The sequence below is a fragment of the Nuphar pumila genome, chromosome 1, assembly GCF_984573655.1.
Source record: "Nuphar pumila chromosome 1, dmNupPumi1.hap1.1, whole genome shotgun sequence".
NCBI classification, from domain to species: Eukaryota; Viridiplantae; Streptophyta; class Magnoliopsida; order Nymphaeales; family Nymphaeaceae; genus Nuphar; species Nuphar pumila.
Window position 1 is genome coordinate 28,200,092 of NC_143249.1, and position 17,369 is coordinate 28,217,460.

The window sequence follows — 17,369 nt, forward strand, 5'->3', positions numbered from 1 at the left end:
TATGGCGGAAAAGGAAATCTGATTAAATGTTATTGGTATCAACAGATAAAGTGTTCTATCAACTCAATCATGCTCCAACAACATATAATATAACCAACATTTTTAAGGAATTTGTGTGTATCTCTCTCTCTCTCTCTCTCTCTCTCTCTCTCTCTCTCTCTATATATATATATATATATATATATATATATATATATATATATATATATAAGCCAGATGAAATGCAATGATAGAGATTACTTTGAAAGAAGTTCAATCCATTTATCTGCAATAGCCATGTGAAGGCGGTAATCAAACCCAAGACCACCATCTTCTACAGGAATGCAGAATGTTGGCATCCCACTAACCTGTAAGTTTGCAATAGAGAAAACTGTAAGTGAAACAAGACAGAAGGGCATAATGAATGGAATATTCTAACACAGTCACATCAAAGTACTCAAATTTGCAGAAAGAAATTTAAGTATCATGTACATCCATGATAGGAACTCCTGAAAAAGTTGACTAATGTTGCAGAAATGTATTATGATGCATATGAGTTGCTTTACTATGCCTTGCATAGCATCTTAACATTTACATTTGTGACACTTTGAAAATTACATTTTTATTTATGCACACTATAAACGTATGAAGATGCATGACAAAGAAATATGGGTTCCAATGCTAAATGAAATCACTGGCAGTTCATTCAACCAGTAGAAAGAAATAGAAGACACAACCATAGTAGTTGTCAATGTCCTAAAATTCATAAATTGAGGAGCAACATGGAAGAGTGAAACTTTTACATCTTCACCAACAGTAATCGCTTCGGGAAAGAGGCCGTGGCAAAGATCATTTGCGAGCATCAAATAAACAACCGCATCCACATCAGTTGCATACCCAAAATACTCATTATAGTTTCCAGTAAATGCCACCTGTTGAAAAAAAAGGATCCACTGTGCTTAACAAACATTCCAATAGAGGTTAAACATATATATACCAGAAAGGAACTAGATAGGTAGCGCAATACACTCCACCATTATTCAATTTCCAAATTATTTTATGACCATTAAAATGTTTATAAAAGAAAAAAACGTGAAGCTCTAGAAGTTTAACCAAACATGAAGATACAGACATCAGAAAAGAATTCAAATAGTATCTGAAACCATCCATAGCATCAAGGAACTAATCATGACACAACTATTATGAATCAAAAAATCACAGTCACATGAGTATTTACTATTTACCACAATTCCCAGTTAGAGTTATAATATCTTAAAATGTTATGAAGATACCATCAGTGGCGGATCCAGGATTTTGCTTAAAGGGGGCCAAAAGAAAATTATAATAAAATAAATAAATAGACTAAAATGAGGTTATTGATGGGCCTCATCCCGAAGAAAGAAGATCATGATGACAATAGGTACAGCTATACAAAATTACATGGCATGCACAAAATCAAGCTATAGCTGCTATATTATACAAAATTACAAAAAATATGTTAATGTGCATTAAAGCTCATGAAGTCCTCTAGAGAAAAGACCCCCATCATATTCATTTGTTAATGTTCTTAGTTATGCAACTAAGTTGACCTCGACAGTTTCATATTTTGAAACTGTTGCATGATTGATTCATTATCAATTTTCTTGAATATGTCCTTCTCTATGTATGTGACCAAGTTATCATTCATCCACTTATCTACCATTTGAATTCACAATCGATTTTTTACGATTTTCATTGCAGAAAATGCTCTCTCAGTAGTGGGTCACATATATAATCTGGCTGGACCTATAATCTGAAGTTTCCCCCTTTCAATTTAAAGATCAAGAGAACAATGAAATTTTTTATCATTGAAACTTAATCACAAACTAGAAGACAAGCAAAACAGTTATGAAACAAAACAGCATTTAAAAACAAAAGAATTACTAGAAAAGGAAAAAAAAGTTTTGTGCTCACTCATGAGATTGCGGAACAATTGATCCAAGATGAAGTGGGAGGCATTAGGGCCGCCGTGCCCATCATATACCCCGACAAACTTCCCGGTGGACCCGGTCTCGACTTGGCCGTGGTCCTCGATGCACTCGTTCGCCTGGACGATGGCAAAAGAGAACTCCCCAGGGGAGTGGCGGCAGAGGTCCCGATGCCAAAAGAGTGCATCATCGTGATCCTCCTCATCCTTGCTCGAACGTGCATAGCTAGTGTTGTTAAAATTGTGCCTCAAGGCACAAAAAGCGTGCCTCGCCTTGAGGCAAGGCCCTTTATGCCTTGAGGCACACATATAAAGCATAAAGGTAGTGAGGTGCATACCTCGTAAGCTATGAGGCGTGTGCCTCATTTTTTATAAGTCAAATGGGGGTCAAAGACCCCATTTGACAAAAAAGGGGGAGGCCCCGTGTAACGCCCCAAAATTTTAACCCAAATTTTGAAGATTTTTTTTAGCAGCGAAAACAAGTAATACTATAAGGTTAAACCTTCCGGAAGATTACAGTGGAGAGCTAGCCAACACATTTATTTCATTTCGTTATCAATGAATAATAACATCAGAGTTTAATGACATGTTATAATAATTAAAAAAGAAACCAAAATATCCCGAGAACAGTAAATCCAAAATCTCGATCGAAGCCTCATCCCGCAGTCGCTCATAAACTTTATTCTAAACCTGAAAAACGATAAATTGATAGGAATTAGACTACAACTGTCTAAGTAGGAAGTACTGTAATTTTTCTTACAGGTATATCATGTGTCAAGTAGGTGATGTGGGTGTCGTGTGTGATTTTCAGCATAAACAAGAGTAAGTAAAGATCTACGCTACGACAGTCAATAATTTATCAGAAGCTAACTGGCAGGTAACATCGTTAACAACATTTAAATATCTCATAACCACAGATTTCATTGAATGCTAAAAGTAAATGCCCACATTTCAAAAATAATTGTGTATGAGTACAATTATAAATCTGTCACTACCTACTCAGATGTGATACCTAAGATGATCTAATTCAAATGTTTATCTTTAATTATCCCGGGGGTACACGCGGGTCGAATCATCCGTAACGGAAGAGAATATTCATGGGTATTTTATTAACCCGAACGTCCTCACCAAAACTGTAATTCCTAAAGGAGCGGCCAGTGACCGAGAGAACCTCCCAAAGGCCGAAACCACACAAGGATGCATCACTAACTTCTGCAGAAGAACAAAGAGCTATCACCTAGGACACATTGGTAGTCCGGGTCCCCCCAACTCCGAGGACTGGGGACCAACGAGCCATTTTTGCTCGAAACACAAAACACATGTCCCCGGAGTTTTGTACCACCTACCCTTTCCAAGGTAAGCCTGAATCTGAGTGGGTTGATCTTTTCATTTATTTAAATTTTCCAAAGTAAAGCGGTATTTCCCCAACTACCTCCTACTTATTAGAATATGGGCTGGATATGGATCCATTCAATAAAGGATCTATATCCATTCCTAGGGTTTGTATTTTAATGTAATGAGTTACTAATACAGGGGCATTTTTGTCCACGTGTGAATTATTGTAACCCTATTAAGGCTAATGATGCATTAGCGCAGACTGTGTGAAGGAAACAGGTTGCCGATTCCCAACAATATCAGAGCTCTCTCTCTCTCTCTCTCTCTCTCTCTCTCTCTCTCTCGTCTTTGATTTCTGCAGGAATTCTAATATGGTATCAGAGCGGCGGCAGGTCTGGGCATAAAAAAAAAATCTCTTCAACGAAACGTGAAAAGCACGCCTTCATCTTCTTCAGTCAGCCGAGTCTTTTCCATTCAGCATCGGCTCCATCTCTTCTTCAGTCAGCCGAGTCTTTCCCATTCAGAGGCTGAAATCCTTCAGCCGAGTCTCCTTCATCTTCTTCAGTCACACCCAACAGTAGATCCTTCAACGAGCAGCGAGTCTCCTTCATCTTATTCAGCGAAACGTGAAAAGCACGATCCTTCAGCCGAGTCCCCTTCATCCTCTTCAGCAGATCACCTCCTTCAGGTCGAGTTTCCTGTTTCCTGTTTTCCAATCTAACCAGTCTTCTTCTTTAGCAGATCATCCTCTTCAGTGGATCATCCTTCAACCGAGTCTCCCTCATCCTCTTCAGCAGCCCAGTCTTAACAGGTCGAGTTTCCTGTTTTCCAACCAGCTTTGCTTCATCATCTCCTAATACCTATCTTTCTAGTTTCTACTGTGAAAATCTATTGGTCGAAGTTTTTTTTAGTTTTCCATTTGTTTTACATCATCATCCTCTAATATTTTTTTTTATTCTTTAGTTGTGAAAATTTACTCTTTAGTTTCCTGTTGATTCATCATATTTAACGTCTTATATTCTGATTTCAGTAAAATCGAGTTCCCTAGTTTTCCAACCAGGAATCTGCCTTTGATATCGAGTTCCCTGGTTTTCCAACCAGGAATCTGCCTTTGATATCGAGTTCCCTGGTTTTCCAACCAGGAATCTGTCTTTGATATCCTCATTCATTTTCTATCAAACTTTCCATAAAAAAAAGAGGGGGTATACATATAGAGCTCCCATTTCCCTTGTCGTTACATTGTGTCGATTTCTGCCAACTGTGATAAAACAGCCCAGTTTCAGTCACTAGTATTATTTCTAAAAAAAAAAGGGTTGTCAAAAAGCCTACAAATGGATACTTCAACCAATTCGGGTCTTTCTTCCAATTTCTTGGGGCAGCTAGTTTCGGAAAAGTTAACTGCAAACAACTATCTGACTTGGAAAAGGCAAATTGCTCCTTTTATTCGAAGTCAAGACCTTTCAGGTCACTTGGATGGCTCCATTCCAATGCCCCCAGAATCCATCATAACCGAAGCCAAAGAGGATGGAGGATTGCCGAATATTGTTCGCAATCCTGCCTTTCTTTCTTGGATGAAGCGCGATCAGGCCCTTGTCGCATACATCACTTACACGTTATCACAAGAAGTACTGATTTCCATTCCTGATGATTGCACATCCAAAGTTTTGTGGGAGGCTTTAGCTCAAACCTACACTCAGATATCGGAGGCCAAAGTGTTGTTTCTCAAACGCGAATTTCAGATGTTAAAAAAGGGGGCAATGAGCATCATTGAATTTTTAAATCAAGTCAAAAGCATCACAGATCAGTTAGCCATGGTTGGATATCCAGTGTCAGATAAAGAAAAGGTGCAGCAGACACTGAATGCTCTGGGACCAGAATATCATGTTCTTGTGACGTCTTTATTGTGTCTACCTACGCTACTCAGTTTTAAAGAATTACGTGCTAAACTCTTTCAGTACGAGATGACTCTGAAAAGCATGTCTGATGCTTCAGCAGGACAATCATCTACGCATGAGGTTCTTGCCACAGGGATAATAGCCGATCGTTCACGAGGAGGACGTGGCAGAAGCGGGGGAACTCCAATCCATGTTGGACGTGGGTTACTACCTACACCAAATGCTAATGTCAGTATTTCAAAGAATGTTCCCACATGCTATCAGTGTAACAAGCGTGTTCACATCAAAGCCAACTGCTGGTTAATAAAAGAACGATCTGAAGTTCCAAGTATTATCAAATCCTTAATTCTTGAAATAAAAACTCAGTTTGAATCTCTTGTCAAGATTGTTCGCACTGATAATGCTCTTGAGTTTAAATCAAAACTTATGTTACAATTTTATCAAGATCATGGCATTCAACCCCAAACTTCATGTGCCTATTTATCTCAACAAAATGGGGTAGCTGAGCGAAAACATCGGCACCTACTTGATGTTGCCAGGACCATTATGATTCAATCCAATGTTCTTTCGTTATATTAGGGTGATGCGATTACCACTGCTTGTTATCTGATCAACCGCATGCCTTCATCTTCTGTGGGTGATCAAATTCTATTATATATCCTAAAACCTAATGCCTCACTCTTCTCTTTCTCACCAAAAATATTTGGATGTGTTTGTTTTGTACACAAACTTGGTCCTGACCATGATAAATTATCTGCTCAAGCTACAAAATGCATATTTATAGGTTATCCAAAAAATCAAAAGGGATATCGATGTTATGATCATATTTCTCATCGAGAGTATGTCAATGCGGATATATCTTTCTTGGAATCCACTCCGTATTTCTCTAGTTCCAGTTCCCCGCTGCAGGTTGGTCCAGCTGACCCTTTTTCCTTACCTATACCTCCTTTTCCTTTGGAATATGTTCCCTTGGTACCAAACCAAACTTCATCCTCTTCACGATTTAATAATCCTCCATTGGTATATGTATGTAGAGCTCCACTTCTGCCCGTGCCTCCATCATCTTCTTCTCCTGAGGTAAGTACTACTGACAATAGTGATCTTCATGATGATGATAACAGGCCTATTGCTCTACGCAAGGGGACACGACAATGTCCCTTATATCTCATATCTCATTTTGTCTTCGATGTCAGAATTGGAAACCAGATGAAAATTTTTATTTCAGCCCTATCTGCTGAAACGATTCCTTTGAACTATCAACAGGCAGAGCTAGATAACCGCTGGAAGCTGGCTATGCAAGAAGAAATGGATGCTTTAGTGTCTCAGCATACATGGGATTTAGTTGATTCCCCAATAGATGTTGACATTGTTGGATGCAAATGGGTATATACAATAAAGTACAAATCAGATGGATCTATTGAAAGGTACAAGGCCAGATTAGTAGCAAAAGGATATACTCAGACATATGGCATTGATTTCTTTGAAACCTTTTCTCCTGTTGCACGGATGAGCACCATTCGTCTTGTTCTCTCAGTAGTTGTTCATCATGGTTGGAGCTTATGTCAATTAGATGTGAAGAATGTGTTTCTATATGGGGATCTATCTGAGACAGTTTACATGCAACAACCTCCAGGTTTCGAGGTTGAGGGGGAGTGTCAGAAAGTGTGTAGATTGAAAAAGGCGATTTATGGCTTGAAACAAAGCCCTCGTGCATGGTTTCAAAAGTTGTTTGAAGTGATGTCACGATTTGGCTTCAACAGGTCAGCGGCAGATCATACACTATTTATTAAGAAAACTAACTCAGGCATAGTTGTTATGGTGGTATATGTGGATGACATCATTCTTACAGGAGACGGTGTGAAAAATATTGAAGTCACAAAGGCTCATCTTCAAAAACACTTTGTTACAAAAGATCTTGGTTCACTTAGATATTTTCTGGGTATAGAAGTTGCCAAGAACCGAGAAGGGATTGTTTTGTCTCAATGGAAGTATGTTCTTGACTTATTAAAGGAAACGGGAATGTTGGGAGCTAAACCAGCAAATATTCCCATGGACCATAAAGTTCAGTTGTTTGAAGAAGGGTCAAAACCGGCTGATAGCAAAAGCTATCGCTCACTAGTAGGGAAGCTACTGTATGTAACTGTTACCAGGCCGGATATTGCTTTAGCAGTAAGCAAAGTTAGCCAGTTTATGGACAAACCAACTGAGGTACACTGGAATGCAGCTATAATGATTCTCAGGTATTTAAAATCTTCTCCTGGAAAAGGGTTATTGTTCAGGAAAGGTGGTAATCTGGAGATAGTGGCCTATTCTGATGCTGACTATGCAGGATCTATAGTGGATAGAAAATCTACCACAGGATTCTGTGTGTTTCTGGGGGACAACCTGATTTCATGGAGAAGTAAGAAGCAAAATGTGGTTTCTAGATCGAGTGCAGAATCAGAATATAGGGCTATGGCCCAAACAGCTGCTGAATTGATGTGGGTTCGTACTGTTCTTTATGACCTTCAGGTGAAGGTTTCCTCTCCTATGACCATGATGTGTGATAACAAGGCTGCCACATATATAACGAACAACCCTGTCTTTCATGAGAGAACAAAGCACATTGAGGTTGATTGTTACTATGTAAGAGATATGGTTCAAGCTGGTTATATCTCTACCAAATATCTAAAGTCAGAGGACCAAGTTGCAGATATGTTTACAAAGCCTCTTGCTAGACCAAATTTCTCAAAATGTTGTGACAAGCTGAGCATGATTGATATCTATGCTCCAGCTTGAGGGGGAGTGTTGAGATTAGGAGGTTTTAAGGTTAAGTTTTCTTAGATTAGAAGTTATTTGAAATTTTAATGTAATGGTGATATTTATGCTCCAGCTTGAGGGGGAGTGTTGAGATTAGGAGGTTTTAAGGTTAAGTTTTCTTAGATTAGAAGTTATTTGAAATTTTAATGTAATGATGGACTTATATGTAATTTCTTCTTTTGGCCACTCTCTATTTAACATAGAGATTAGCCCTAATAACATTTTAACGAGTTCTCTTAATTTTGCAGCCGTCTCTCTCTCTCTCTCTCTCTCTCTCTCTACCTAGGTGTCTGCACGTATCATCTACCTTCTACAGATGCATCAAATAAAGTTTGTGATGGACAATATAAATGCCATAAGAAGGCAACAAACACTTATGGAAATCATTTTCCAAATAGGTGATTTTATAAAGAGAGCCGATCAAATCAAAGATCCAATAATGGTAGATAATCAATTTACATAAGCATGGATCATGCTTAACATAATCAATTATTCAAAATGAAGTCATTTGTACCAAAAAGTCTTATCATGCAACAAACACAACATGAAATATTAAGCAATGTCATGTGTAAGAACCGATTTGGAATAATCCAAGAGTCAAATCAAGCCTTAACTATGATAGTGCAATTATATATACACCAAATGATAATGATGCAATTTTATGCAATACAAGATGTCGAATGACAATAATCTTGAATGAGCAAAAAATTTAGGCCAATATAGGCATTCTTAATTAAGGTGGTAAGATTATGAAGTTTAAAAAACTCATGTGAAAAAACATGAAAGGAAATGAAGTCCATAATTGGAACTTCAAATGATGCTTACAACCACTCTCAAAAGAACCACAAAAGTTCACAACAAATGTATCCACAAAAGATACTCACAAGAACCACTAAGGTTTAACAAAAATACTCAAAAAAGAGTATACAAGAAGAATAATAATTTTCATTCAAGTGGGAGAACGCCACACTCAAGAGGATAATAAGTTTATGAACTTGTTAAAACCGCACAACAACAAAAAAAATGCACTAAGGCACAAAACTAGAAAATCAAATATTTGTTGAGGAGAAGAAATTCAAAACTCATAAGTTTATCAAAAACAAGTGACTTAAAAGATTAGAACCAAGCATTAATAAAAACCATAAATTTTACAATGAGACAAACACTTTAAGACAATCAAATTGAAGAATCTTTAAGAACATCAAGATGCAAAAATAACCATATTTCATATGATAATAATACAAGACTACTCCTTTTAATAAAAACTAATCTTAATTCAACATGCATCATAAAAAAACTTTTCCAAACAAATATTGCTCATACGAAATGACACATTAGGTAAGCCTTGTTAAAGGAATCGAGACTTAATAAGAAATTTTTCATAGATGATATATGTCAAGAATTTCCCCAAAAAACACAATATTATAAGAAGCCACACATAAGACTTTTTAGTGGACAAGCACATACCTTCAACACGAAAAAACAAATATGATGAGAGTGTAGAAGAATATGTGATCAATAGCTTTACACTACATATATCACAAAAGTTTTAATCTCAACACAACTTTCTCTAAAGACATACCATTCGTATGAAAGACATGATTACAAACAAAGTTAAGCATAAATTATAAATTCAAAAACACAAGTTCAAGTGAGATTGTCATCAAATTATGCTTGAAAGAAAAACATGATTAACGACCCATTAAAGCAAGTTTTGAGCAATCATATATCTAGTTTTTCGAAAAACAAGTTCACCCGTTTAAGAATTTATCATTTAAAATTTTCAAAACATACGAAAAAGTGTAATGTGATATACGAAAAAGCAAAGGTTCAATGAAGAACCAAATAACACAAGCACTAAACGTGCAAAATATCCTTTTTTATTTATTTTTTTAATAAAAACATAACAATAAAGAAAACGCATACATATAAATGATCAAGGAAGTAAATATTTCTTCATAATGCATGATACTTAAGGAAAAAGAATACATATCAAATAACTGTAAGAAAGAAAAGAGAGAAAAATGAGTACTTCACCATTTTTCTTAAATTTTTTGAATAACACGCTTCCCTATGCACCAAAGAGCAACTCGATCATAACCTTGCTCCGATACCATGTTAGAAAGTACGCGGAAAGGTATAACAAGAATGCTTAATGCATTCACACGGTCCAATGAATGGACAAACACAAACCCACAATGGGAAATATAGAAATGGTCCACTAAGGGACAACACAAGAAGCCTTCAAAGAGGCAACACATAAAAAATATGAACTTTATTGAATGAGGGTTTGAAAAGCCATATATTACAAGAGGGAGAGCCCTCTATTTATAGAGGATGAAAAATAAAAAGGAGAGGGACCACATGGGGCTTCCTTCTAGTCGTTGGGAGCCCCAACAGTAATATTAATGACCGTTGGGGCCCCAACGACTAGATGGGTGGGGCCCCATACAGTCCCTTTACATGATGTAATAAAAGGAAAAAGTAAAAAGAATAACAAAGAATAACAAAGAAATAAAAGAAAATCCTAAGAATAAAAATGGTACATGGAAATTACCAAAATACCCCTATCGGGTTTTTGGATGTACAATAAAGAAAAGAGAGTTATTGATGAAGTATATAAGTATATATATATATACATATATGTATATATATACTTATATACATATATACGAATGTATATATATGAGTATATGTATATATATATATACATATTTTGACAAAGTTGGGAGTGGTCTGATGATGATATGTTCAGTTTTGAATGAGATTTGAGGTTGTTTGTGGAGAGTACTCATGGGCGGTAACCAGTTTTATATGCTATTAACTATGACGACCTTGAGTATTGCATTCTGATTTCGGATGTTACCTCGAAGTGTGGATAATTATCATCATATTGTCTCTCTTGGGTGAACATTTTTGTCATTTGGAGTGGGATTCAACATGATTTAGAGAGTGTTATAGAAGGCGGTAGCTCAATTTCGAGCTATATTGGGCATGGCCTTCATTGTGTTGCTGAGTTTGGGTTCTTGGTTCAACATTGGTTTTGAACTCCATCTGAAACCTAATATTGGAATGATTGGTGGTCAGTTTCATGGAGGCTTAAATTGGGTGTCGTATAGATATTTGGGTCTTAGTAATGATAGTTTTTGTGCATTAAAGACTAGTATTGAATTCTAGAAACAGAGGTTGCTTATACCCCTAGAGGGTATTTATTATCTCAATCTAAGTTTGTTTCTGATATTGTTCTCAAGTCTGGTATATCGAATGACAAAAAAGTTACACTTCTGAAGTAACAAATGTCAAAATGAAAATTGATGATGGGAAGCCTCTAGATCCAACTCCTTATCGACAACTTATCAGAGTTCTTTCTTATTTAATAATTATTAGACCAGCACATGTTGTACACACAGCTAGTCAGTTTTAGCATGCTCCCACATTTGTTTACATGGGAGTTGTTTTGCGTATTATTAGATATCTAAAAAATTCAATTTCTAGAGGCATGTTTATGCCTTCCTCATCTACACTAGATTTACTTGCATATACTTACGCATATTGGGGAGGTGATCCTAATAATAGGCACTCAACCCTAGGTTTTTGTGTTTTTTTAGGTGAATCGTTAATCTTATGGAGATGCAAAAAGAAACAAGTCTCTTTCTCCTCAACTGAAGTCGAGTACCGAGCTATAGCTACAACCACAATAGAGGTGGTGTCGTTGAGAAGACTGTTGGCTGATATGAGAATCAAAATTTCAGGAGCTTCAAAGATGTATTGCGACAATAAGAGTGTTATCTATGTTGCCAGCAACCATACTTTTCACGAAAGAACAAAGCACATTGAAATGGACTGCCACTATATTCAAGAGAAATATCTTCAAGGAATCATTGATCTCCTATGTCACATTTGAGTACCAGCTGACAGACATTTTTACCAAACATCTCTTTGTTCTTAGGTTACTTCCTCTTAGGCAAACTTTCGGTCATCATACCGTAAGTTTGAAGGGGAGTGTTAAATTTTATATATATAGTACATAATATATGTATTTGTATATTATATATTATATATTATATATTATATTTATCTTTTTATTTTTTTAGACCAAGTCAACCTTAGTTGACTTGACCCAACGGCTAGAATTCTACTGTTGGAAGGGTCCGCTCTCTTTTTCTTTGCCCTCTCTCTTTGCTCTTTTTCTCTCTCTCTCTTGTGTATATAAATAGGGGTTCTCCCTTTTGTAAAAGTATGCTTCTTGCATACTTGTGATATTGAATGAAATATTATTTTTATATTGTGCCTTCTTGTGTGTATTCCCTTTGTGGGATTTGTGAGTGTGTTCCTTAGAGAACACTTGTGTACTTATCCACTTTTTTGGTGGACTTAGTGTTGGTGGTGATTGAAGGTGCTTTGATAGTTTTACAATATGCTATCAAGTCAACTAACCTGGTCAAAAATAAAAAAGAAGGGAAGAAAAAGCCAAAGGCCACAACATAAAAGGGAGAAGAGGGGGGAGAAAAGGTGAAGGAAAAGGGAGAAGCCACAATATGAACCAATTATATCGACCGCATATAAAATCCCTGATTACATCATAACTGAACATTGATGCATTTATTGCCAATTGATAACTAAGATGGAAGTATGAAACATAATGAAAGATGAAAGAAAGAAGTTTTCCATGTAAGGTACCTGCAAACCATGGTGGGTATACATCATTGAAGTTACACCATCAAACCTGAAACCATCAAACTTGTACTCCTCTAGCCACCATCTTACATTAGAAAGTAGAAACCTTAACACCTGAAGTTGAATACAAGTTAGAAGATAAAACAAAAACAAGGCATGAAACTGAAACAAAAAAGGCACACTGAATAACTCATTTAGAACAGAAAAGATTTACATTGAACAATTCATGTGAAATTAAGTGTTCATGATTGCAACTCAATAGTTGTTTACCTCCCAACTTCCATAGTTAAATATGCGAGAATCCCACATCCAATGATAACCCCGTGATCCAGAGTGGAAATAATGGGAGTCTGTTCCATCAAACATGTTCAAGCCATCCAGCACGTTGTTTGAAGCATGGCTGTAGATGATGACACCTATAATTAAAACTTAAAACACTCAAGAAGATTTTAAATATAACATGGATTTCTTAGATGTACAAGGATGTCTGCACCTCCAACACTTTTATTGAATTATTCTACTTTTTCACAAGATAAATTGGAATTCCAAAAACATTGGACCATTCATGCAACCCAATGCTGCATATGTAAAAAGTTTTCAGAATTTATGGTCAAATGGAAAAGATATTTAACTAGGAACACTGAAGAGACAAGCTAAAGAAAAGAATCAGTTGAAATGTAGTACCAACAAACCAACCAAGTGTGCAAAGCTTACATAAGCATGATGTGGTTGATGTCAAGTATCGGTGAGTTGAGATTAGCAGCAGGAGAGCATACAAAAAGGAGAGAATGAGCCAACATCCATTTCATTTCGGGATAAGGTACTATACATGGAGCATAGGGGCTGACCGCCTTGGTCGCACTTTTGCAACACAATTTGGACAGCATCATCCTTATCATGTTGACCAAGAATAAGTACACTAGAAATAAAGGAATAAAAACAAAATAAAAATGCTAATACAATCTATATACAAATGACACCTTACAAGGACAAAAATACCAGTTATGGCCATAGACATAACCAATCCCATTCACATAGCGATCCATTTGGGTACAACAAGCTGTTTCTCTCTATTCATTCCCCCACCCACCCTGTTAAGATAAATGCAACATTGTGGTGTATTGACCGAGGTATTACTTGGGTATACTTATTGGTACCTTGTATTTTTAATTCTTTTTTGTATTCTAGGTATACCTATTAGGTATTTAGTCTTTAGATTGAGTATACACAATGTATACTTGTAGGAGTAGAATATAATTTTTAATTTCTTCCATTTGTATTTTTAATCATTATTTAAATGACTAATATTTGTAATTTTTGTATTTTTTTACTTTTCTTTTTTTGGTCAAACTGATTTGACCAGCTAGCCGTTAGGACTATGCCTAACGGCTAGTTCCAACTAGCCGTTGGACCTCTCTCCAACTAGCCGTTAAGCTAGTCCTCTCTATTTCTATTTCTCGAACTCTTATATAAAGGAAATGTGTTGGTGTCTGGGTGAGAGAGGATGGATGTATATCGGGTGTGATTGACTGTTTGTAGTGAGGATGCTTTGTACAATTTTGCATATTTTTTATATTAATACAATTAATTATTTATCTTATTTCTTGGTGTTCTTGTGAATGTACAAGTATGTTGTTCATTATTTTTTGCTATGTTTATCTTTTAGTTCCTTTTGTTTTTCTATTTGGTTATGTCTTGGGTTTCATTCCACTTCATGACATGGTATTAGCAGGGGAGATCACCTTGGTGTTTGGGGCAATGGACTCAGGGCTCTCTTGATTGAGTATGTGTGTGAGGTATCATTGATCGATGTATGTATCTCATTGGGGCAATGGGATGATTTCCAAAATATTCTTATTATGTGTGCTCTCGTACAACTCTGCCTGTGTATAATTGTTTAGTTATACACTGCTGGTCCCAAACCCGGATAAAGGAGGAGGGTTGCGGTAGGCCTGTGACAGCCAACAGAAAAACTTAGTCATACCCTATGAATATGAACCAATATGAGAATTTCGTTGGGGTGTACCCTACGAAGCGACGCGTTGTACTCTATAGGCCCGGAGGCAGTGATAAATGGGCAAGGGTTGCTAGGTCGTCGCCCAGAAGCGACGCGTTACACCGGCGCCCGGGTGTGGTGTCAAATAGGCAAGGGTTCCCTCACTTTGTTGGACGGGTGGGGGCAAAGAAGTGAGTCCAAGACCATAAAATTAGGTTAGCCACTTGGAACATAGGGTCTTTAACTGGTAAGTTGGTAGAGTTAGTAGATGTTATGTGTAGGAGAAAGATTGATATTTTATGTCTACAAGAGACCAAATGGGTAGGTGAGAAAGCAAAAGTGATAGAACCTTGGGGATATAAGATTTGGTATACAGGAATAAATAGGAATAGGAATGGAGTAGGGATTGTTATGACTCGTGAGTTTATAGATAATGTAGTTGAGGTCCGTAGGAAGGGTGATAGGATTTTACTTATTAAATTAGTATTAGGTACGGATATTATTAATATTATTAGTGTTTATGCACCTCAGGTAGGTTTAGATAATTCCATTAAGCGTTAATTTTGGGAAGATTTAGATGGAGTAATACAAGGGATATCTTATGGAGAAAAGCTTTTCATCGGCGGTGACCTTAATGGACATGTAGGCATTAGTAGGGATAGATTTGAGAGTATCCATGGAGGCTATGGTATAGAAGAAAGAAACGAAAGTGGAGAAAGGATTTTAGATTTTTGTTTGTCCTATGATATGATCTTAGCATACACTTGGTTTAGGAAGAAGGAGTATCACCTAGTAACATTTAAAAGTGGGGTTAATACGAGTCAGATAGATTTTTTCCTACTTAGAAAGAGAGATGTGGGTTGTTGCATCGATTGTAAGGTTATACCGGGAGAAAGTGTAACTACACAACATAGAGTCTTAATTTTAGATCTTAGAATTAGACAATGCCGCAAAAGGGATAGACATAGGATAGATCCTAGAATTAAGTGGTGGGCACTGAAAGGAGCTAAACAAGGAATGTTTGTAGAGCGGGTAGTTAAGGAAGTTTATTGGTGTCTCGAGGAGTATTCAGAATCAATGTGGAATAAGATAGCGGGTGGCATGAGAAAGGTGACTAAGGAGGTATTGGGTGAGTCTAAAGGCGGTGCACCGCTAGGTAAGGATACATCGTGGTGGAACGAGGATGTCAAATTAGCTATTAAGGTTAAAAGAGAGTGTTATAGAAATCTAAGTAAGAGTCGTGATAATGATAATTTGGAGAAGTATATGATAGCAAAGAAGGAAGCTAAAAAAGTAGTTCGGAACGCGAGGGATAAGGTATATAATGAGGTTTATGACAAGTTGGATACCAAAGAGGGCGAGAAGGATATTTATAGGCTTGCAAAGATGAGAGATAGGAAATCGAGGGATCTGGGTATGGTTAGATGTATCACAGATGAAACGCAAAGGGTTTTAGTCAAAGATGAGGAGATTAAGGAGAGATAGAAAAATTATTTTGATAAGTTATTTAATGAAAGTCATGCTCAGGCTCTTGGAGACTTCTCAATTCCTTTTCATGAGATGAATCGTGACTTTATGCGCAAGATTCAAAAGAAAGAAATTGCAGAGGCTTTGAAGAAAATGAAATCAAGAAGGGCAGTTGGCCCAGATGGTATACCTATAGAGGCTTGGAAATGCTTGGGAGAGAAAGGTTTAGAATGGTTGACAAATCTTTTTAACAAGATTTGGCGTACAAATAAGATGCCTAATGAGTGGAGGAAGAGTACTTTGGTGCCTCTGTATAAGAATAAGGGTGATATACAAGATTGCACAAACTATCGTGGTATAAAACTCATGAGTCATACTATGAAACTTTGGAAGAGGGTGATTGAGTCTAGGTTGAGGAAGGTTGTCATGATATCGGAGAATCAATTTGGTTTTATGCCTGGAAGATCTACTATGGAAGCTATACATCTTCTTAGACAACTTATTGAGAGAAATAGAGAGAGGAACAAAGATTTGCATATGGTTTTTATTGATTTGGAGAAGGCTTACGATAGAGTACCTAGGGACGTTCTCTGGTGGACAATGATGAAGAAAGGTGTTTCTCTCAAGTACATTAGTATAATTAAAGATATGTATGAAGTAGTAGTAACCAATGTCCGCACTTGTGGAGGGGTGACAACCAATTTTCCTATAACGGTTGGGTTACATCAAGGATCTGCTTTAAGCTCTTTCCTATTTGCTATAGTGATGGATGAGCTTACGAGATCAATTCAAGAAAATGTGCCGTGGTGTATGTTGTTTGCTGATGATATTGTTTTGATTGATGAGTCTAGAGCTGGGGTTAATGCTAAGTTAGAATTATGGAGACAGAAATTGGAAGCAAGTGGTTTTAAGTTGAGTAAGAGTAAGACAGAATACATAGAATGTCGATTTAGTAAGCAACGAAATAGATATGGGAGTGTAGTGAAGCTTGGTGAGCAAGAAATACCGGTGGATGATTGTTTCAAATATTTGGGATCTATCATTCAAAAGTATGGAGAAATTGATGAAGATGTAAATCATAGGATAAAGGTTGGGTGGATGAAATGGAAGAGTGCAACTGGAGTTTTTTGCGATCGTAGAATGCCATTGCGATTGAAGGGAAAGTTTTATAGGACGACTATTAGGCCCGCTTTACTATATGGTACGGAATGTTGGGCTGCCAAGAGACATCATATTCAAAAAATGATTGTAGCTG

At 36.8% G+C, this 17,369-nt stretch overlaps 1 protein-coding gene across 1 annotated transcript in view; it reads right to left on the reverse strand.

Annotated features, from left to right (window-relative positions):
• LOC149848503 (1,4-alpha-glucan-branching enzyme 1, chloroplastic/amyloplastic-like) overlaps nucleotides 1-17,369 on the reverse strand; it is a 175,410-nt gene that overhangs the window by 52,330 nt on the left and 105,711 nt on the right. The window contains exons 12-15 of the mRNA XM_089995773.1: nucleotides 12,922-13,051; nucleotides 12,655-12,765; nucleotides 783-911; nucleotides 241-347 (exon numbers count right to left, since the gene is read on the reverse strand). Coding sequence (XP_089851899.1) covers nucleotides 241-347; nucleotides 783-911; nucleotides 12,655-12,765; nucleotides 12,922-13,051 — 477 coding nt within the window. The remainder of the gene's footprint in view (nucleotides 1-240; nucleotides 348-782; nucleotides 912-12,654; nucleotides 12,766-12,921; nucleotides 13,052-17,369) is intronic.